General features: G+C 37.4%; 1 protein-coding gene across 1 annotated transcript in view; it reads left to right on the top strand.

The window, feature by feature from the left end:
• JMY (junction mediating and regulatory protein, p53 cofactor) overlaps positions 1–22,023 on the top strand; it is a 74,636-nt gene that overhangs the window by 973 nt on the left and 51,640 nt on the right. Inside the window, exons 2-3 of the mRNA XM_035309832.1 lie at positions 15–505; positions 19,051–19,224. Of these exons, the coding sequence (XP_035165723.1) occupies positions 15–505; positions 19,051–19,224 (665 nt within the window). The remainder of the gene's footprint in view (positions 1–14; positions 506–19,050; positions 19,225–22,023) is intronic.

Below are 22,023 nucleotides of genomic sequence, written 5' to 3'. Positions count from 1 at the left end.
GGGCCCGGAGGCAGCGGGTGGCGCCGCGGAAGACATCGAAGTGCTGGAGCTGGGCAGAGAGGAGGCGGCCGGCTCGCTGTCGTCGTCGCCGCCGCCGTCGCCGCTGCAGGCAGCCGAGCCGTCCGCTCCCGACGCGGAGCCGGCGGGGGAGGAGTGCAGCTGGGCCGGGCTGTTCTCCTTCCAGGACCTGCGAGCCGTGCACCAGCAGCTGTGCTCGGTGAACTCGGAGCTGGAGCCCTACCTGCCCGCCTTCCCCGAGGAGCCCTCGGGCATGTGGACAGTGCTGTTCGGGGCCCCCGAGCTGTCGGAGCAGGAGATGGACGCGCTCTGCTACAAGCTGCAGGTCTACTTGGTCCACTGCTTGGACACATGCGGCTGGAAGATCCTCTCGCAGGTGCTCTTCACCGAGACGGACGACCCCGAAGCGTACTACGAGAGCCTGAGTGAGCTGCGGCAAAAGGGGTACGAGGAGGTGCTGCAGCGGGCCCGCAGGCGGATTCAGGAGGTGAGGCTGCTGCATTCGGTCCCGATCTCTGCCATTTCCTTACTCTGTGACACCTTCTGTGGTTGTTCTCTCTTGCTGCTCCTCTCTGCCTTTGTAAAACCGATCGAGCCATAGGAAAAAAAAATGCAGGATAACTACCTAGCTATTTTTTTGTTCGCTTGTTTTTTTGATGCTTTGAGAATCTAAGTCAGAAAACAGGACTTAACCTTTCCAAGGGGTCTAGGGCCAGGATTTAAGAAAATGTAGATTCCTCTAGCTATCTCTTTATGGCTCACTGCTTCACTCTGTGTGATCAAATGTAGACATTTGTGAACAAGGATCTCAGGGACTTGGCAATATCTTGCTGCCAGATTTTTGTTGTTGCGTTGCTTTGCAGCAGGATGTGTTGGAGTCTGAATTCTCCTGTTTAATAGGAGCAGCAACATGTGTTGTTTGTTTTGACAGTACAATTTAGGCACTTGACGCCAAAAAAAATCTAGGTTTTTACAGGCTCTGGGTGCTGAATGTGGTATTGCAAGTGAGATGATGTCTTCTGGTGGAATTGGCGTAACTACAACTTCTGTTCATTCTTGGTAAGTTCTTAGAGTTGGGATTTCAAAAAGAAAGCTATCTAATCTTAGCGAGGATTTACTGCATTGACATTGCTAGAGGCTGACAGGTCTTGGATGTTTCAGGACTTGACTGTTTCAGGATGTTTCATCCCACTTCCACCTACCCATACTCTGTTTAGACAGAAGTGGTTGAGGAGGTTGATTCTGTTAACTTCTTAGCATCAATGTGTAGGATTTTTTTTTCGGATCTTTGTGTGCTGAGGTGTATGAGGACACAGATTTTCCCAGTTTAAAAAAAAAAAAAGAGACTTTTACATTTGTTTTTATGCTTCTGTGGCCTTGGATCAGGACGCACCAAGATCTGTCTAGGTGTGACTGTGGATGAATCAAGTTATGGAATTCTTGTTTTTTGCAAATGACATCTAAATTTTGTTGTATCACTGTAAATCAAGTTTGGCTGCTTCAGCTGCCCCCTTATATTCTTCCACGATTGCGTGTTCAAAAATCTGTGGTGGTGAATGTTTCTTTTTCCCCAATGGAGTATGAGCATATGTGCTTGCTGTCTGTTTTGATGGCATAGTTTTGAGTCTTTGTAGGATTCTGTCCCAGCTTTTCCATAATGATTGAAGCTACAGAGTACGAGAAAACTGTTGTCAGTGATAAAAGCATAAGGGCATCTCAGTGTAGCATTTTCAGGTACAACCTTATTTCCAAACTGTAACATTAGGATATATCATGGGAAAACAAAAAGAAAGAAAAACCACAAATAGCTATTGAAAGTGAAGAATTCATCCTCATTAATCTTTCTATAGTTCTGGTAATTTGTCTAATAGTGTTCTGCTGTAGTATTAGTCCAGAGAATATGAAAGCATATCATCGTCCACTTTTTTTTTTGTGCTACATGAATGCTTGGTTGTATGTACTTAAATTCATTTAGCCCTTGGCTAAGCAGTTTTTGTGAGGAGTTGATCAGGATGAGAGAAGTTCCTGGTTCCTGTTAAACATGGAGTTTTGGAACTGGATGTCTAACTCAAAGTGCGGGGTGCTTTTGAAGAAACACTGATTCAGAATTACTGTGCAAAAACTACTTGTTTCTTGAAGAATCTCAACTTCTGTTTTGTTAGGACCAATGCTATGGTCAAAAACTAAATCAGGTATCAGTAGGCAATGAAAGCTCTATCCTAGTCTACCCATCGTTCTCTGTTAACATCAAGAATCTGGTGGAGTCAAGATGGCAGAACGTATTTGTGCATTTGACCACAGTACAACCTTCCTTTCCAATGGCAACCAATCTACTAGTGCACCTCAAGTAAGTACAGCTGTACTTCTGTCACTGCCCATGAAGTAAATTGATCCTTCTTTAATTAAAGGTAGTTCATGTTTAAGAAAAGAAACCAATTGAATGACCTGCTTGACCCTTCTGGCTCTCAGGTTTCTATTTTCCTTACCTGTTAGTGGTTTGTATGGTCCATAAAGTCTTCCTTTTAAGCAAATACTGGTATTGCTTGTCATTGAATTCTAAGCGAATGAAGCAGGGGATGATGGATGCTCCCAGGTATTTCTGAAGGAAAGGCTTTTCGTGCTTTCAAGCAGAACCTAATGAATCAACGTTTTGTCTCTCATTCTAATTTACTTTTCCATCTGTACTTGAAGCCTGCCTGTTAGCTGTTTGGAATGTTGGTTTCCGGCAATTTTAAACAATTTTACCTCTCTTAAGAGAACTTCTGAGGAGAAGGGGAAGGACTTGGTGCTGGCAACTGAAATAGTATGAAGGAGCATAATGAATATAGAGGGTTTTCATGTATGTAAAGCTGTGTAAAATACAAGTTTAGAACTCTAAGATTTTGGCTTAACTTTTTAAGATATACAGGAAATAATTATAAACCTCAGAAGTGTATCTTTCTCCAGGACAGTTATTCTCTGTGCAGTTACAGTATTATTTAAGAAGTGCTTGTAGTTTCTGTTGACCATGTTCTTTGAGGTGGAGAAGCAAAGTGAGCAACAAAACCTCTCATGTTCGTTGTTTCAGCATCCCCTATTTGGCCATTTGTTGCTTTCTATAAGTTACACACAAGCCAGTTTATTTTCACAGCAGTTAATAATTGTTACATTTTGTAATAGGCATTTTTATCATTGTCTCAATTATAAAACTTTAATAGGCCAGAAGAATGTTACAAGTAGAAACAGATCCAAGATGAGAAAGAAATACTTGCAGAGGAGCTATATGACATGAAATTAATTTCTTCTGCGTAATTTGCAGTTTAAAAGTAGCACATCTTTTATTTAAAAAAAGAGACACAACAATTCCAAAATAATTTAGAAATAGTAAATGTATGTTACAGTAAAGCTATGTTACAGTAAATACATGTATCTAGAAGAATACATATGAGTGTAGTAATATCGAAGAGGGTATTGTATCTCTGCTGTGTTTGCAGAACGTTGAATGTAGTCACAGTTTTACTGGTTAAAACTGCTGTTATTACAAGCTATGGTTGATGATTTGTTGGCATAGTCATGCCAACAAATGCATTTTTTTTCTATGGTTATCTCTTTACTTGTTCATGCATAGCAAGTTGTGAATATGGGAACCCTATCTTTACATTAGAGATGCTTACTTCAGCATCTTTGAATTAATGGTAATAATGAATCTCTTTTTTCCATAGAGTTCTTAATTGCTGTGGCATTATGAAATTTTGGCAGGTAATAGTCAATAGCATCTCGAATGCCAGTTATAAGACTAGTCACAGACTTGCTTTCATTTTGCTGTTTCTCTATGAATTCTTGTGTCTGTAGGCAGACTCTTGAAAGACCATTTTGTTTATCTGTTCTCTGTGTGCTCTTCTGAGTTGTTTTAATATAAAAGCTCAGAAAAAACTCTTAGTACGTGATTAAATTCTAAAGAAATTTTGAGAGAATCTTACTTTCAGCGGCTAACGTCAGACTGCCTTGGGAGTGGCAGTATTCTTCCCCTGTATAGTAGAATATCTTACTAAGCACAAGAGTAGCCCTGTGAATTTTTATGTTGGTTGGCTTAATTTTCCTTTGACTCAAAGGGCTAGAAAGGTTAAGAAAATTTGATGTCAAAGTCTTTTATGTGTTTTGTTATAGTAACAGCTTCTTTATAAGAAGAATTTTTTTTTGACGGAAAGCTGTTTTGCCATTTTCTTTCAAATTAGTATATATAGAATATTTGAAAATACTTTTGCACAGTTTTAGTAGGGAAACTTTGTTTTCAATGAGTGGAATATGACTGTCGAATCACACAGATGAGTAAGTGTTGGCTCACGTGTAAATCAGAGGATCTCACATGCTTTCCAAAGGTGTTATCATTTTTTTTTTACAAGAAAGATCTAAATAATATCCATAGGTTATTCTTCTGTTATTCTAACACTTCAGTGAAAAGTAATAGATGTGATAATCTTAGTAACTTGTCTTTATTTTCTTGCTTCTGATCATGAGTGTTCAGTTCTAAAGGAAGTGTATATACGGTAGGCAATGAGGCACTCTATGAAAAATTAAAGTTTTCCAGAGGTGAGGTGACCTCTCCCTATCCAATGATTACTCCTAAGCAAAATGTGATTTAAAGAGAGATTTCTACATCAAAGTGTTAAATAATCCAAGAGTAATTAATGCAAAAGAGTACAAAAGTATTCAGTGATGTGAAAATTAAATACTAGCAGTAGTGGTTCCATCAAAACCAGTGAAACATCTCTATGCAAGAGGCAAAGAATCCTGGATGTTAACTACAACAGCTAGATCTAGAAGACACATAAGGTGTTTCATGAGGGAACAGAATACCAGTTCAAATTTAAATTAGGGTGCGCAGAAGATTAAAATAAGATATTCTGTAGATTATTGTTACTATTATTACTTCTCTATCTATGAAATGAATACAACAGGGTTAATTATTAATTACTGCTCAGCAATACTCTAGAGCATTCTGGAAATCTAAGCCTATTTTTGTTTGAAAGCCATTTTTATGTACTCATCAGTTGTAGTGGTTAACACTTGTTTGTTGTGCAACTACTTTAATTCACTCCTAAATACTCTGTAAATAAGCCATCTAACCAATGTACTGCTACTAAATGTTAAAAAATAGTAACAGAAATGCAGTATGGCAGCAGCTGTAGGGCATGCTCCAAAGAACAGGTAAGTAGTCTTCACCTTCCTAAGAAACAGTTGCGTAATAATAGTACTCTGGCTAGTACTTCTGTTGTTGGCCAACCAAAGACTATTTCTTTCCCCTCAGTGTTAAACCTTGCCAGCCATCATCTTTTTTTATTTATCTAATCTGCAATTGGAGTTACTAGCAGTTAGGTTTGGTTGTTACAAACTAGTCCTCAGTTAATAAATATTTTACAGGCTTGGCATTTTAGTGGTTGGAAGTTCACACGTGACTCATTCTGCAAGCATCAAACACAGTGGTGAGGATACCATGATACATTTTCAGATAGGCAGAATGAAATGTGGTGTGGTTCCCACACTTTTCTGTGAATAATAGAAATCTAAGTCACACTTAGAATGAATTCTGTTAATGTAAATAAATGTTACAAATTAAACACTTTATTACGGTGTGATAATGCTGAAAGGCAGGAAACTGATGTAGAGAAAGCTTTATCACTTGAGAGTCTTTGTCCTTGTTGCAGTGAGGATAAATAAATACTGCAACAACTTAATCATATGGTGGACTTAAAATTGCTGAAAGTCAAAGCTGTTATTGCATACCGTTGTAAAACACATGCTTTAAAATGGCTTCTAGGAATTCAGTATTTAGGGGACATTGACATTACTACAGTCTTTGCTTATCTCAAGCCTGTGAGTTAAACCCTTCTAAGTACTACGCAAAATAACTGTTTACCTTTTAACTGGAGATCTTTTATCTCTCATCCTTCTTCTGTTGGTTATCTTCCTGAATAAAGGTTTTTTTTTTTTTTTTCTCCTAGTGCCCTTCCCTTTTACTTCTCTTTGATAGGTAGCAGCAACTTGCTTTTGATTGCTTGTGACTTGCGATTGCAAGTTAGTTAAAGTTTTGGGTGCTAGATCTGTTTTTGTCAATATTTTTTTGTTGTCTCTTTCCAGTCTGAGTTTGATACTTCTGGATTTGAAGTAGTATTTTTTTTTCCTTTTTGCAATCCACTTATAACATGCATATGTAGATATGCATGTGTTTTAATGTGTTTTTCTAGTTTTGCCTTCTTAGTTTGACAAGAGCTAGCTGAAGATGATGAATACTGCTACTGTATCTGAAAGCAATAGAGAATGTTTAAAACATTTCTTCAAGATTTATAAATGATACGTGCGCAAAGAAAAGGACTTCTGCTTTGAAAGTTCAATTTTCCTTGTCAGAATGCAAATACAACGTGAAAAATAAAAGTACATTCTATAGAATATAGCAATACTGTTCAGGATGACCCTTAATCAGTAAGCATAGGCTTAATATTTAGAAACTGAACACAGCAGCTTGCCATTCTTATAGTTTTCTGCCCTATCAAAATACCTGGGAGAAATGCAATATATGTTCTGTTTAACAGTCTGAACCCAGGTTGAGGAATCATTTTTGTTTTGTAGTTGAGGAAGTGTTCTAATGAGAAGTTTATTTTAGAGATAGATTTCTAAAAGTTGTTGTAGCTAATAGGCAGTTGTAGCATTTTCATACGCTAGAGTGTCATGTGATAAACTCTCTGAAACCCACTATTCTCTTGGGGATTCACAGCCTACCTTATTTCTTAGCTTTTAGATACTGTGTTGGGTTCTTTTTTCTTTATATTACTTTGTTTTCTTGTGTATTTTTCCCCATTTTACCAGCATTACTTTCCTTCTCACTCCTCAACTGAATGTCCTCCACGACTTAGGCCTTCAAGTCAATGCCTTTTAATACTGCTTTCAATATCCAGTAACTTTTTTCTCCTCAGTTTCTTGCTGTGATAACGTAACACAGGCTGGCTTAGAATTGGTAAGCAGGTTCTTTCTAATCATTGCATCTTCTTACATTTCTTTCTGTAAGACACTGCTTACTAGTAGATGGTCTTTGAGTTTCATATTGTACTTTATAAACATAATATAGCTTCCACAGAGCCTAAAAAGCCACACTAAAGCCTTATATTTCAGAAATGGCCAAATTTTTCCTCTTCTGGGAGGTGAATTTTTAATTTTAGTAGAAACAAAACCTTGCAGTCCACCATGAAACTGCTGTTATTGAAGAGGACTTCAGATAAAGTGGGGACCTGGTGAAACTAAAGATATGTATATATGAAACTTCTCTGTTTCAGGAGATGAAAGCTTACCCATAAGGAGTATGTTGGGGAGAAAAGGAAGACAGGGCAGGAGGGAAGGAGAGTAAATAAAGATATTCTGAAGATATATTTCAACTAACTCAGTTATATCATGTATATATCTGCCCTGTTGCTTAGAATGCTATATGCTAGATAGCAGTAGAATAAAGTTGCATAAGTAGAATAATGTTGCACCTGTTGCTTTAGCAGTTGAGAGTATCTTCTAAATAGGCTCGATCCTCTTCTTCCTCCTGTATTTTCTCCACAGAAGAATCAACTATTAAGATTTCTTTCTACTATAATTCTGCTATGGTTGATAGTGTAATGCCACTATGTATTCTTTTTAGTACCATACAAAACCAGGAGAAGCAAATGAGCATGTATTGCACTCAGCAAGGAACCTGCAGCACCTAGAACATTATTCTGCAGTGTTGGGCAACCAGAGTGCTCAGGAGGTGCCAGTAACATAATACCTGTTACCTTGCATCCTCCCTCTATCCTAGAAAGCAAATGAACAGAAAGGTAGTTAAAATAAATAAATTTCATTTTTAAATGCTTGTCACAAGTTATTGATTTACCTTGTAATAAAAGCATGAAAGTAAGGTATTCTGCTGTTGTAAACCTTTTGCTGTGTTAAAAATGGAGTGTCCAGTTGTTTTGTCCTGCTCTATCAGTGATCAGTGTGATAGTGCTCCGGGGAAGGGCTACCATACAAGGCCAATGGAACATGTAGGTTTAACCATGTTATACATACACCAGTCTAGCTGGTTTTGAGAAAGGGTGACAATAGTGACAATATACACTGGAACAATTTATTTGAACTAGTCATGTTCTGCATAGTACTAACATCACTAACCATTCAGAACAAAGATCTTGGATAGCTCACTGAAAATCCTGCTCTAAGTGCAATGCTGTTTAATGGCAAACAGGCAAGAATGTTTTAAGGGTGGTAAAGAAAGAATTCTTGAGCCCCTAAAAGAAGTAATAGTATGATCTCATCAGAAATCTGATGTTGATATCTGCTAGAGTATGGATTAGTCTCTAAGAATAATTGTTGAAGCCCATGCAAAACTTGGTATGGGATCCTAAAGTCTAGAAAATAGTCCAGATTTTTTAGACAGGAGAATGGATGATCTCATAGTATCTTCCAGTCAAAAACTGCATAAATTAACAGGGGAAATGTGTTTTTGTTTTAATTAGTTCATTGTTGAAACTTGCCCAATTCCCATTTTCTGAAGAATTTGGGCCTGAAATATAAACCAAGCCATTATAAGTTTGCCTGAAGACTTCATGAAGAACTTTAACACAGTGCTAGATTTTAACTTGCAACATCTCCACAAATGTCTCCTTGTTTTCTAGCTCTTACTTTTCAGCTATGTATATTACTCCTAATAACTTCTTACTAGTGACACATTTGCACAGTTTGGCTTTTACCTGTTGCTTAAGTCCTTTAGCTATAGCAGCCAAAAAGGTGTTTCAATGTGAAGACAGCTTCCTAGGCAAGCTAGTTTTTGAAAATCTTCATCTGGAGCTGTTAAGAGTAGATATAAATAAATTCCTGCTGTTTAACTACCTATGACTGGTTGCAAAAATTTTGGCATAGGTTGTTTTAAATTAAAAAAGCCTTTTACTGATAAGCTCCTATCTCTGGATTTCCTTTTAATCATTTTTTTTCTGTTTATGGTATTTGTATAGTAAAAACCATGGATTTTTTTTTAAACACAAAAATTTGAATGCTTAGTGAGCATTTCTGTGTTTGCTGTGTTTTTGTCAATGCAATAGCCCATTTTATTGTTTCTTTTTCCAATTCTGAAAATTGTTATTTTCTGTGATACTGTTACAAAACTTTTCCAACTGGATTTTTTTTCCTTCTGAAAAATGTTTCAAGTATTCAACTAACATTTGTAGTAGTATTCAAGTATTCAACTAACAAAACTAAAATGAGTTGTAGCACAACTTTTCACATACCTTGCATCATGGTTTTCATCTCCCCTTTTTGGGAGGGGGCTTTGTTAAACATTCTTCAATAACTTAGATTCATAGATTGTTATGTTAGAAAACAAGAAAATTTTATTGGAGTTTTTTTCATTTGTTTTTAATACCTCAGAGAACTCTTCATACTTTCTATCTGTTTTAAGAGCATTTAAAAAATAATAAATAAAAAAAGGCATGAATACAGATGTGAGGCTTCTGAAGGAGGAGAAAATGTAGATCAGTTTTAGAAGTTTCTAAAAAGTTTTAGTTTTTTCTACAAACAGCCCTGAGTCTACAGAACCCAAATTATTGCAGTTTGCTTCTGTAAGAAAGTTATTTTGCCTTTGGAATAGTACAATATTTGTTTATAATCGTGAGATGTCAGAATTTCAATTTGAACCCTTTGTCACTTCATTTTAGTTGTCTGTGACATTAACACATATCCACATATATTTAATACATATATAATTTCTCTATGAAAACAGGACTAAAACCAACCCCATTGGTAACACTGCAGAATGCAGGTCTATGTTCATCTGATATTAATTTAAATTGCTCTTTTCTGAAATGTTGTGCTGCTATAAAGGTGATAAAATAATTTACTATTTGTCTGGTATCTGTTGCTAGAGTGGGCAGAAAAATAGCCTGCATGATATGGTGTTTCAGGAGTTTCTTCATACCACAGCCTTTTTATTAGTAACAGTGGACTGTAATAGTGGACTGGATGTTGTATTTTACTTTTAGAAGCTTTAAAAATAGGGTGTAGTCATGTGTAAACCTGTTCCTTTCTTAGACCTAACTTCTCTGGCTTTTTGTGATTTCACTGTTGTATATAAGGTGATGCAGAGGTTGAAACAGTGTTGAACTACACGAGCCTTGGGAAGCCACGCAAAGGGCCATTTTAGTTACCCGTCACCTGTTGTCCAAGGTTTAAAGGTGGCTAATCCATCATGCTGCTGAAGAACTGGACATGCTGTAATGCATCACTTGCTGATGCTGAAGGTGGGGGTGGGTGGGATCCTCCTGCCGCTTTGTGTGCCTTCCTGTTCTGCATCTCTGTCCTATATGATTCAACGCAGTGTAAACCTCAGTAAATTCATCCAAGGGAAATAGCTTTTTGCCTGGTGCTTAGTTAGCTTGTTGAAGACATGACAAAGCTGGTGCAGAGGAGGAATGGTGCACCTGAGAGGAGAAAAACATGGAGCCAGGGTGGAGCTGGAAGAAGAAGAAGAGGGGTGGGAAGTGGGATATACTTACTTAAAGAGCAAGCTCACCTCAGCTTTAAAAAGTAAATTCAGTCTTACCAGTCTGTCTGGAACCTGTTGTCATAATGCTTTACCTCCTTTGCATTAGATGTTAAAAGCCTAACGTCAGATTAGTATCAGACATTTGAGAATATCTGCTGCCATGAAAAATGTATTGTAAAACTGGTACGAGTACTAATTCTTTACTGACTATGTGAGTCCTGTGAGTTGACTTCAGTGTGACGATGATAGTATATTTGTTGTTCCCATCGAATTCTCACATTTGTTTCTGTAGAAGAATATTTAGTTGTTTAGCAGAGTGGGTATTTCATTGGTATCCTATGTATCCTGATGTTGCAAACCTTATGCAGAGAAAGTGGTTTTTGGACTAGCGTTGTAATACTTTATCAATTAAATGTACTCATTGTATGTGAATATTAGGTTGAGATGGCTGTCAGTTTTGACACTGTTGGATATGTTTTTCTGATGAATAGTGTAGTTCAGAAGCACAGAAAAAGAGGGTCTATGGACCATAAGTTAATATATTTTATGTCACAACATTAACATCTCTTTAATGTATGTTCTAAATATTTTTTTGATTGGATTACTGCAGAAAAAGTTACTTAGAACTCATTAGGACATGAGTAAAAACCAGCTCTTTGCCAAGCCTTCAGGGTGAGGTGTTGCCTAGAAGTTTTTTGTTCAAAGTTACCGTGTTCCAACTAATCAGTGATTCAGTAGTGACTTTATCTTTTAGTTATTTTACCCCTTTCCAAGGGGAAGGAGTCCCAGGGTACCATATTAACTTTGAAATAAGGTAGATATTAGATGCCCCTAAGGGGTCTGTCCTGGAACCGGTACTGTTTAACATCCTTACCCATCCATGATACAGACAGTGGGATTGAGTGCATCCTCAGCAAGCTCACGTATGACACAAAGCTGTGTGGTGCAGTCAATACACCAGAAGGAAGGGATGCCATCCAGAAGGACCTGGACAGGCTGGAGAAATGGACCCATGTGAACCTAATGAGGTTCAACAAGTCCAAGTGCAAGGTGCTGCACCTGGGTCAGGACAATCCCAGACATGAACACAGACTGGAAGAACTCATTGAGAGCAGCCCTGCAGAGAAGGACCTGGGGTTTCTGGTGGACAAAAAGCTCAACATGAGCCAGCAGTGTGTGCTTGCAGCCCAGAAGGCCAACTGTGTCCTGGTCTGCATCAACAGAGTGGTGGGCAGCAGGTGGAAGGAGGTGATTGTCCCCTTCTGCTCTGCCCTTGTGAGGCCCCACGTGGAGTGCTGCGTCCACATCTGGAGTCCCCAGCACAAGAAGGATGTGGGGCTGCTAGAGCAGGCCCAAAGGAGGGCTACAAAGTTGTTCAGAGGACTGGAGCACCACTCCTACATGAAGACAGAGAGCTGGAACTGTTCAGCCTGGAGAAGAGAAGGCTCTGGGGTGAAGGCTCCAAGGTGACCTTATCACAGCTTTCCAATACTTAAAGGCGGCTTATAAAAAAGATGGAGAACAACTTTTTGGTCAGATAATGACAGGACAAGGGGGAATGGTTTTAAACTATAAGAGGGGGGATGTAGATTAGAGGTTAGGAGAAAATTCTTCACTCAGGGTGGTGAGGTATTGGAACAGGTTGCCCAGAGAAGCTGTGAATGCCCCGTCCCTGGAGGTGCTCAAGGCCAGGCTGGATGGGGCTTTGGGCAACCTGGTCCGGTGGGAGATGTCCCGGCCCGTGGCAGGGGGTTGGAACTGGATGGTCTTTAAGGTCCCTTCCAACCGGAGCCATTTTATGTAGATAATTTGTACTTGTGCTGTTCCAAGTAATAGACTAAATTCAAATAAATAGCTGGCTTTTATGGGCATTTATATGGCGTGATAGCATGATTTAAGAGAGGTACAGCTACATCACGCAGTATGGTAAGGTGATCAGAGAAGTACCATTTAAAACATCATCTTAAAACAAAAGCAACTTTACCACACTATTACACATATGTTTGTCTTGTTCACAGAAAAAGAGATGTGTAGTTATCACTTGTTGACATCTCCCTCTTGAGCTTTTAGAAGAGATCTAGCGTGCCATACATTGTTGTCAGAGCTGGCAGCTTTAAGTCTGAGCCATGTGATACTCCCATGAGTAATGTATACAGAGTTCTGCTGAGATTTCTATTTAGAATTTTGGGTGGGAGGAGAGAAATTGCGTTGTTCAGTAATGTTGCACACATTGAAATGTTTTGGCTCACTTCACTGCATTAAAATACTACTTCAATTTTTCTTACCCAGTAATTGAGTACTTTTTTGCTGACTTGCTTTACAGGTAGTACATTGAAATGACGTGCATTTTGATAGGCACTGTAAAAACTTGACAAAAGTGATTTTTACTATCCCAGGAGCTGTTATTCTGAGCATAAATGAAAATAACTGTTATGACTGAAAAGAGGTCAAGATGGCCAGTCAGCACTATGCTGGTCTTAGTCTTAGCCTTCTGGTCTGTATTTAGGTACTGTGGTAAAAGACAGTTTAAAACAGTGTTTAAAGAGGATTTAATCAAGTAGCTCACTTGATGTGAGCAGCTCTTCACAACCCTAAAAAGAAAAGTGTGAAACATGTTATGAAAGTGTTCCTTTTTGTATCTTGGGTTTTAAAGAACCTCTTTCACTTCTCCAAACCTTTTTGTTGCTGTTTTTTCTTGATGTTTTGTGTGTGTGTTGCTGTTGTTTCTTAGAATAGCTGCAAAGTTTGATAAACTTGTTTATGTGTGTTTGGTTTGATTATTTTAATTAGCTCAGTCCTTCTATAAACAGGCATTCAGAAACTCCTCCCCAAAATTCAGACAATAACCTTTGCTACACATTGGCATAGACTTGATATTCCCTATCTTCAAAAGCCTGTTTAAAAAAAATGGACCTTTAGGCCCACTCAGTAGGTAGAGGTTTGCTTTACGTACTAATTATAAACTCTCTGGTTTCCAAATAAGTTTAATATGTAACTAACTTGTTTGTATCTTCTTTTAATTTTGAGATTGGAAAGGTGTAGTGCTGCTTCCAACACTTCTCATTCTGAGCAGTAGTACCTGGCTTATTTATAGCGTTCTGTAACTCCGTATCCTCTTAGATAGTTTATATCTCAACATTAAAAAATACCTTAAATCTGTACTGGAGAGTCAAGCTTTGGTCTGCTTTGAGTGCATTTATAATAATGTTATAATAATGCAAATGGTTCTTTTTGTATTACATACAAAGCCAAGGCTGTTGATGGCAATGCAATCATGCAAACAGAAGCAAGGCTTGATCTTTTAACCACAACAGGTTTCAATACAGGGAAATGCATTTGAGAGACAAGAAAATAGTTTACCTGTAGAACAGATATCATGTAGTTGAGACTCCTACTCATTACCATGATATGTATGTGTGCATGTCTTGTGTATGCATTAAGAAGATTGTTCTTTTTTTAAAGACAGCTTTAGAAGAGATAATAGAAACAGTTTTAAACCTGTTCTAATGTAAGAGCTTGAAGTTGGGTCGCTGAAATTTTGCATCCCAATTTTACGTACTCTGGAAGTTTTACTTTGTAACTCATTGCCTGGAATTCATTGTGGTCTATTGCAAGTTTATTAGTAGGTGGATTCATTCTGGAAGTGGCAAGTAATACTTTCAGGCATTTGATAACTTAATAGGAGAGTATCATAGAATATCCCAAGTTGGAAGGGACCCATAAGGATCACTGAGTCCAACTCCTGGCACCACATAGGTCTACCTAAAAATTCAGACCGTATTCAGACTGTAAATTCAGATTTGGTGCCGTGACTGCCTTCTTCGGGAGCCTGTTTCAGTGCACAACGACCCTCTCATTGAAGAACCTCTTCCCGATGTCCAGCCTGAACCTCCCCTGTCACTGCTTGACACCATTCCCTTGGGTCCTATCGCTGGTCACTAAAGAGAACAGATGGGTACCTGCCTCTCCACTCCCCCTCATGAGGAAGCTGTAGACCACTTCCTCAGCCTCCTCTTTTCCATTCTGTAGTTACTATTATTTCAAAGTTACATAAGAGCTTGGGAAAGGACTGGAAAATATATTGCTTGTTTTAGCTAAAATCAGGTATGTGTCATGTTGTAGAGTTTTTACAAATAACCCAAAACAAAATGGGAATAATGGTGAAAGTTTTGGGAATAACAGCAAAGGAAATGTAAGAAAAGGCCCTTCACTGATGAAATGAAGCATTGGATTACAGCTCCAACTGGTGGCAACTTACACATAATTGCACTGTCTTCTGTAGGGCTTTTAAAGCTTTCTGGACAAAATATATTTTTTTTAATTCTGAAGACAGAAATAATCTTTGTTATGTAGTTTAAATATGTGCTATTAAATTGGGGGAAAAAAATAGCCTGTTTCCTCTGGCTAGAGTCTATCTGCATAATAGTTGCCTAAAATATATGGATTCATTTAGTTGTGAACAATGTAACATCTGTGAAACATGATTCTTAAAATAAATGCAGCATTCAATGGGTATTGCACTAGTCAGGCCTGTACAGGATATTACTCTACCCTCCTCCACCCACTTCTTTAAGTAATTTAATTTTTAAAAGTTGTGGAAGTCAAAATTTCATACCAAGGCTGTTGAAGTAAATGAATGGTAGCACTGAATGTCTGTGTTGGGAATTAATCATCAGTGGGACATAAAATACGCCACAAAACTTGTTCATGTATTTTATGCTAACAGTTTGCAAACTGCACAGTTTGAAGGTACCAGGTTGGCTTAGGCATTAGGCCAGCTTAGCCAATGTCTCCATTTTTCTGAAAGGTAATAGCTGACTTTTTTGTATTTCTAAAACAGCATATCTCCTAGATACTGCCTGCATGGAAATTGGAACATACAGAGTTAAACAACTTGTGAGACTGTGGAGGGCCAGGTTTGCCTTATGACATTATTAATTCAGTGGATTCTGTGCTAGGCCCAGCATTATTGTTATCTGATAGTCCAAGTACTGCCTGGATGGCAGCCAGCTGAGAAAAATGCTTCATCTGACTTGGATCTTTGACAGGAAATCTTCCATCGGACTGCTTTATGGAGCAAGGTGGGAGAGGTCCTCCATGCAGCTTGCAGCTCCATCTATCTGCAACATTAGTGGCCCCTTTAGGACTGGTAGCAGTAAACCAGCCTTCGCTCTTCCTTGGGCTTATTAGTCTGTGTCTAGTAGGAGAATCTAAGCTATGAATCTTCTGTTCATACCATGCTGTATCAGTGAAGAGTGTGTTAATCACATCCGTTCCAAAAGTGGGACAGTGGTTTGAGACTTCCATATTCTCTTAAACGTTGTGAATCATAAATGTCAGTTCAAATGCAAGTCATAAACTGTGTTGTTTTTCTCTTCCAAAACTGGATCATGTGATACTTCTTCACTCTCTCCTTTCCCTCCTGTACCTTTTAACCCAAGTGGAATTTGAGGCAGCAGTTTTATGGTGTTGACTTGAGAGGATGAAATGTAGGCATATTTTTGAGCTGATTTGCAGCTTTTGTAGAGGAAGTTAATGTTTAGATGTTTCCCCTCAAATGCCACCTGACTGCTTTTTATAAGAACATGTTAATAGGTGGGTGGGTGTAGTGAGGCCTTCTGTAACCTGTGCTCACAGGTTAGTAACTGTGCTACCTGTTTTGAAGAATATCCCTATTTGATAGCTCTTTCACATAACCAAATAAAGTGGTGTTTGGTTGTTTCTAAATCAGCTTTGCAGTTTTGTTATGTCTCTTCTGGTAACTGTAGCTTGAATGAAACTGCATCACCATTTTCATTGAAAAAGGTCTTCATTAGGCACAGGAAATGGAAACTGGGAATTCTTGCTGTAGGAAGGAAGAAAGGTTGCTTGACTTTTGTTAATTTCAGAATATATATAGTACATATGAATAATCTGTCCTCACTTGCATTTGTTTTTAAGAGTTTACTCCTTGAGGGTTCAGTGTCTCTGAAGGAGTTGAGGAGCATCTCTAAGCATAGGACTGGGGGACCCCAGGAGCAGACAGAACAAAATTGGGCATGGACAAGACCCTGAAATGATGCCCACTTACTTTCTCTATGTGCATGAACTTCATGATGCTTCTTCACATTACCAAAACTGTTTCTCATTATGGACATGATTTTCACTGAACAACCAGCTAATCATAAGCAGATGTATGCTATTAATGTCCTGAAAATGTATTTGTGCTATACTGATGATCATAAAATTGAAATGGATCTTCATTTCCTGGCACACTTTCACACTGAATTCTGCAAAGTTGTGACTGTCTTCCAGAATATCAGAACTTTTAGAAAGACTGTAAGGTTGATCTTTGAAGGGAGGAGAAAAAAAAAAAAAGTATTGTTCTGTTCCTGAAATTAGGTTACTTAAGATTCTCGTTTAAAGGGTGGTAAGTTTTCTCTAGTTGTTCCTTTTTGTTGCCTTGTAGGATATGTTTTGTATTTGTTTTCTCAGTATGTTGACAGAGATGATTATATTTTGGGACTACAGGTAGAGTAGGAAAAGGCTTGAGTATGGCAGCTCTTTTTTGAGGCACTAGAAACAGGCAAGAGGAGCTGAGGAAGCTGTTGGCTTTGTAGGCTAAAGGGTTAAAACTGCTCCAGGACTGGAATAACACATGAAGTCTGTAGAAACTTAGGAGTCAAACTCAAGAGCATCTGGGATGACTTCTGTCCCTACAATTGCAAGCTAAGGCATGCACATTTTGCCCAGAAAGCTCACTAAAATAGTGGTTTTACAGATTGCAAGCCACAAAACACTACCCAGTGCCTTCAGTGAGAACTCAAACACCATAGAATACTACGCACTGCTGGAAGACAGGAGAAGGGCAGTGTTCCTACGTTGCAGTAGGTGATGATTTCCTAGGTGAAATTGATTAGGTAATACAACAAATTGCTGCTGAGAACCATCACATCCATTCTGCACCATCTCTCAGAGACATCTCTTCTCTGACAAGCCTTGCTGAGGGAAAGCTCTTCTTGGCTTGTTGTCTGACAATCACTTTAATGCTGAACATGTAAATAAAGCTACTGCGAGCGTCCCTGTGTTCTGTCTATAACCTTGGCCAATCTTCAGAGCTTCAAAGGAAGCTGAGGTAATGTTGCAAGGATCTTTAGAAGCAAACTTTACATCACACAAAAAAAAAATCTTATTCATCTGGGTAACAAAATAGCAGATTAAATACAAATGTCATGGAACAGAGTAGACACTACGGTAAAATGTCATGTTTTGACATTCCTGGCATACAAATGAACCAGATGCCAAAACACTGTTGATCGAAGCTTCGGTTTCTAACGTGCAGTTCCCTCTGTTTTGGCTTTCATTAATTACTCATGATACAGCTTTGTATACAGAGAATATTTCATGTAGGTTGAGCATCACAATGTAGGTTGAACACAAACAAGATAGGAAATGCTTATTCTGTATTATACGTGATCTATATTAAGTAATCTATATTAAGATTAAGTAAATTTAGACTGTGAATATATGCTTTTAAGTTGTTGATACAAAGAACAAGAGACTGACTTTAAATATCTGAGAGTTGCATAAGAGGGGAATTAATTTCAGCTAATCTTGTCTCTGTGAACACATCAAGTACTCCACGTGTCTGCATGAGATTAGTTTTAGTTAAACATTTGAATATTCTTTTGGAATATTGGAAATGATAGAAGATTTCCAGCAACATGTGAGGTCTGCCCAGGCAAATGCCCAAAATAGATGCAAAGCAAACATAAAAATTGAAAACATGCATTGTAGCAAATTTGTAGAAACAAATTAATTTTCCACTTCACAAGAAATAAAGGAAGGAATGGACAGAGCCTTCAGATGTTGTTTTATATGAATTAAGACATCACATAAAACAAAGTTTTTTGGTTTTGTTACTATTAAAAGCTTATTTCCATTTTTAAAGACATCTAATGAAATTTTGTGGATTTGAACTTCATGGATAAACTGTCTAGGGTGAAATGCAGATCACTGTTCTGTTTCATGTAGATTCTTCTTTGTGTCTGGAGCTCCACTGATACAATGGAGCTATGTGAGCCTAAAGTAAAAGGGATGCTAGAAAAAAAACAACTAGAAAGCTCAAAATCTGCCTTCTGCTTTGACTTCCCTTTCTTTCCCACCACTCCTTCTCACCACGCAACCTAGTGAAGTATGTGAAGTAGCATATCTGATGAATGTGTTGTAGATTGTCAAACGCTGAGTTGCTTTTTGTGTTCTCTTTGTGCTAATTTTCACTATCAAGATCTTTGGAGAAAAGAAATCAATAGGAGTGCTGCACATTTTGAGTTAAGATTATCAGAGAAATGACCGTACTTAACTGGCTAAATTCAAAATATAGGTGGGGATATTTTTTGTTTGGTATGTCAGAGTGGTGATTTTCTGATGAGGAAAGAGGATAGGCTAAAAATGTTTTTAAACAATTATCACTTGCGGTAGGAATTTTGACCACATTAATGAAAATTGGTGCTTTTTTACAGCTTCTGGAGAAACACAAAAACACAGAAAGCATGATTGAGCTGCTTGAACTGTATCAGATGGAAGATGAAGCCTACAGTAGTCTTGCAGAAGCTACCACAGAGCTCTACCAGTACTTATTACAACCATTCCGAGATATGAGGGAACTTGCCATGCTTAGAAGACAGCAGATAAAGGTATGGTAAAGGTAACTGAACTCCTCATTAAAGGGGAAATCATGCTTTTTATTTACTGTTTACTAATTAGTTCTTTCTGTGAATATATGCAGTTACAGTTTCTCCACTAACTGCAGACTGTATATTTCTGGTTCCTATGCTCAGAGGAGTTCTTTTGAAGAGTGAGAACATCTCTGACATATGTAACTAACCATTACTTGTTTAACTTCCTTGTTTGACTTATTCGTTGCTAAATAGATGAAACTTAAAAATTTTTGATTACTGGGATACTAATACTTAAAATAGAGGTGCATGCTGTACAGTGTGTATATATATAATTGTTAATTACTTCAAAAGATTCTACAGGAAGCTACTTTTCATTTTAATTTTCTGGAATTTGATAAACTATTGGAGTCAGTAGTTTCCATCCAATCTTATGTTGTGAAATGCTTAAACATGGAAGTGTGTTTAAAACTATGAAATTTGTTGTAATACATTAAAAATATGTTTTCTTAAAAGCTAAATTATGATAGCCAGCTGAAGAATACTGCATTTGGGTAAAACTGTTTCATGATGCATGTGTTTTACTTAAAAATAATTCCCATCTCTTTAGACTTTTTTCTCATATTTTAAATGCTTAACCTAAAGGAACAAATGTCCTCTTCGCTGCATTGCAGAAGTACTTTTGATAATCATCGTTTCCTTTGCTGTTTATTAGACTGTAGCCTTCTGAATATTTTTAAATCTATATTATGACATAGGAGCTAAAATAAACCTATTTAATTTGTATTGCAGATGTCAGTTTATCTCAGCTTGGCACCTTACTCAGTTAGCCAAAGTTCATTTTACTGGTTCCAATTCAAAAGATTTTTCTGTTGGAGTATAGAATGAGGGAGACAGGCAAGAGGATTTAAGGTTCTGAAACGGGTTTTAGTTTGAGCTATTGCTGGGTCTAAAAGCAATTTTTTTTAGGAATCCAGCAATCTGAAACTTTCTCAAAATTTATCAGAGAGATAATTAATGTAAGAATATTTGAACTAAGAATACCTTTTACCGATGAATGATCAATGTTGCATAGAGAATTGGGATGAATATTTTTTTGGATGTATTATACTGTTGAAGATTATGAGTAATGCATTTAATAAAAAGCCTTCTTCAAAGCATGTTGAAATAGCTTCCATTTTATTTGAATTTCTAGAACAGGAAAGGTTTTTTCTAAAAAAAAGAAAAATAGTTTCTTTGTCAAAGAAAAAAAAAGAAAAGATAAATACTGTATTGCAGATAGAACATGAATTAAGAGTCTTTTCTATTTTCAGCTTCATTGATCTTTTGTATTTCAGTTTTAAAGGACTCGTTTTTTTCCTTTTTGTGAAATAACCTCAGTAAACTAAAGAGACATGTTCTGTGGTTTATTACTTTATTTGTACATAGTTGCATCTAATGTACATTAAGTTCTCTTCCTAACTTGGCAATTTGTGAGTTATAAAACTTGGTCATCTGTATTATGTGGTAGAGAAAGATGCCATCTCTTGTTTTTCATTTCATTGTTTGAGAGAAAGCAGTACTTGTATCTATGATGACAAAATATATATTACGCTGTGTAGCTAGGGTGGAGGAATGGATTTATAAATAGAACTTGTGCTTGAGATGGTTTGTGTTAACTTGCTGCATATGTTTTTCTGGAAGGCTTAATGATGGAATAAAGATCCTTAAGTTTCTATAGACCATTATGGCTGGGTTTAGGTCAATTTTCATACATAACAGAAGTATTTCTGACATTTACTACCTCAGTGAGATGGTAACTATGAATGTACGCTGCCTAAATACTGACAAAGAGAAAGAGTTTGGATGTAGGGCAGGGTAAGAAGATAGAGCCTGTAAAATGAGTTACTAAAATGAAAACAGTAAGTTACAGGGATAGTTACACTCGAATACAAATACCAGTACTTGGCCAAGATTGTCAGTGCCTTCTGTAATTCCTAAGGTAATATTTTTGCAGCTGTTCTGTGTTGGGTACCTGTCTTTGATATGTGAGGAAGCAGTTTTATGTATTTTTTTTATGAATTTGGAGTTTTTAGTAAGCATTTCAGTTTCATTTTGTCTGTTTTCAAAATAAGATTAGGAAAAAATGAATTCATTTACCTATAATCCTTGAGAACAGTGTTTATGTTCCTCTCCTTTTGGAGCAAGACATAAAAATGTTAAGATATATCATCTATGTGTTTAATTTCCACTCTTACTATGGAAATATAGGTGAGAGACAAGCCTACACGAGGAAAGTGAGAAACACCAAATTCTGTGTGCTCAGTGGAGCACTTGTAGGGTAGCAGAATTCCCTGCAGATTCCTTCTTCACTTAACATAAAAAGTTTGTAACAAAGCTAAAGCATTTAGAAACTAAATTGCAGGGCTCGTGTTGTACATGATGAAATCTTTTTATTTCTTTTAACTTGATCGTATGTTAGTATTTCAAATTGTATTTTGTATTCATTAAGCCCGAAGAATGGGTAACTCTATATGGATGAGGAATCAAAGCTGTAGTTTGAAGCAGACAGTTCAAGCAGCTCCTCACTTAAATATTGCTGAATTTGGAAAATATAATGAAAAAGGGATGACTTATGTAGTAGAATGACACTCTGGAAAACTGTGTTTGCCAAAATTCTATCATGGGCTTTAGAATTATTTATGTTAGTTGGTTTTTAAACAAGGCATTTATTTTTTTTTAAGTCTCATATAATATTTTTGAGGACATGATCTTTTTGTGGTGAAGATTTTGAAAACAAAGTTACATAAGGCTCACAGAGGACACTTAAAGCAGTGC

The sequence above is a fragment of the Oxyura jamaicensis genome, chromosome Z (assembly GCF_011077185.1).
Source record: "Oxyura jamaicensis isolate SHBP4307 breed ruddy duck chromosome Z, BPBGC_Ojam_1.0, whole genome shotgun sequence".
Taxonomy (NCBI): domain Eukaryota; kingdom Metazoa; phylum Chordata; class Aves; order Anseriformes; family Anatidae; genus Oxyura; species Oxyura jamaicensis.
Note: the sequence above shows the minus strand (reverse complement) of the source record. Positions and strands in the feature narration are given on the sequence as shown.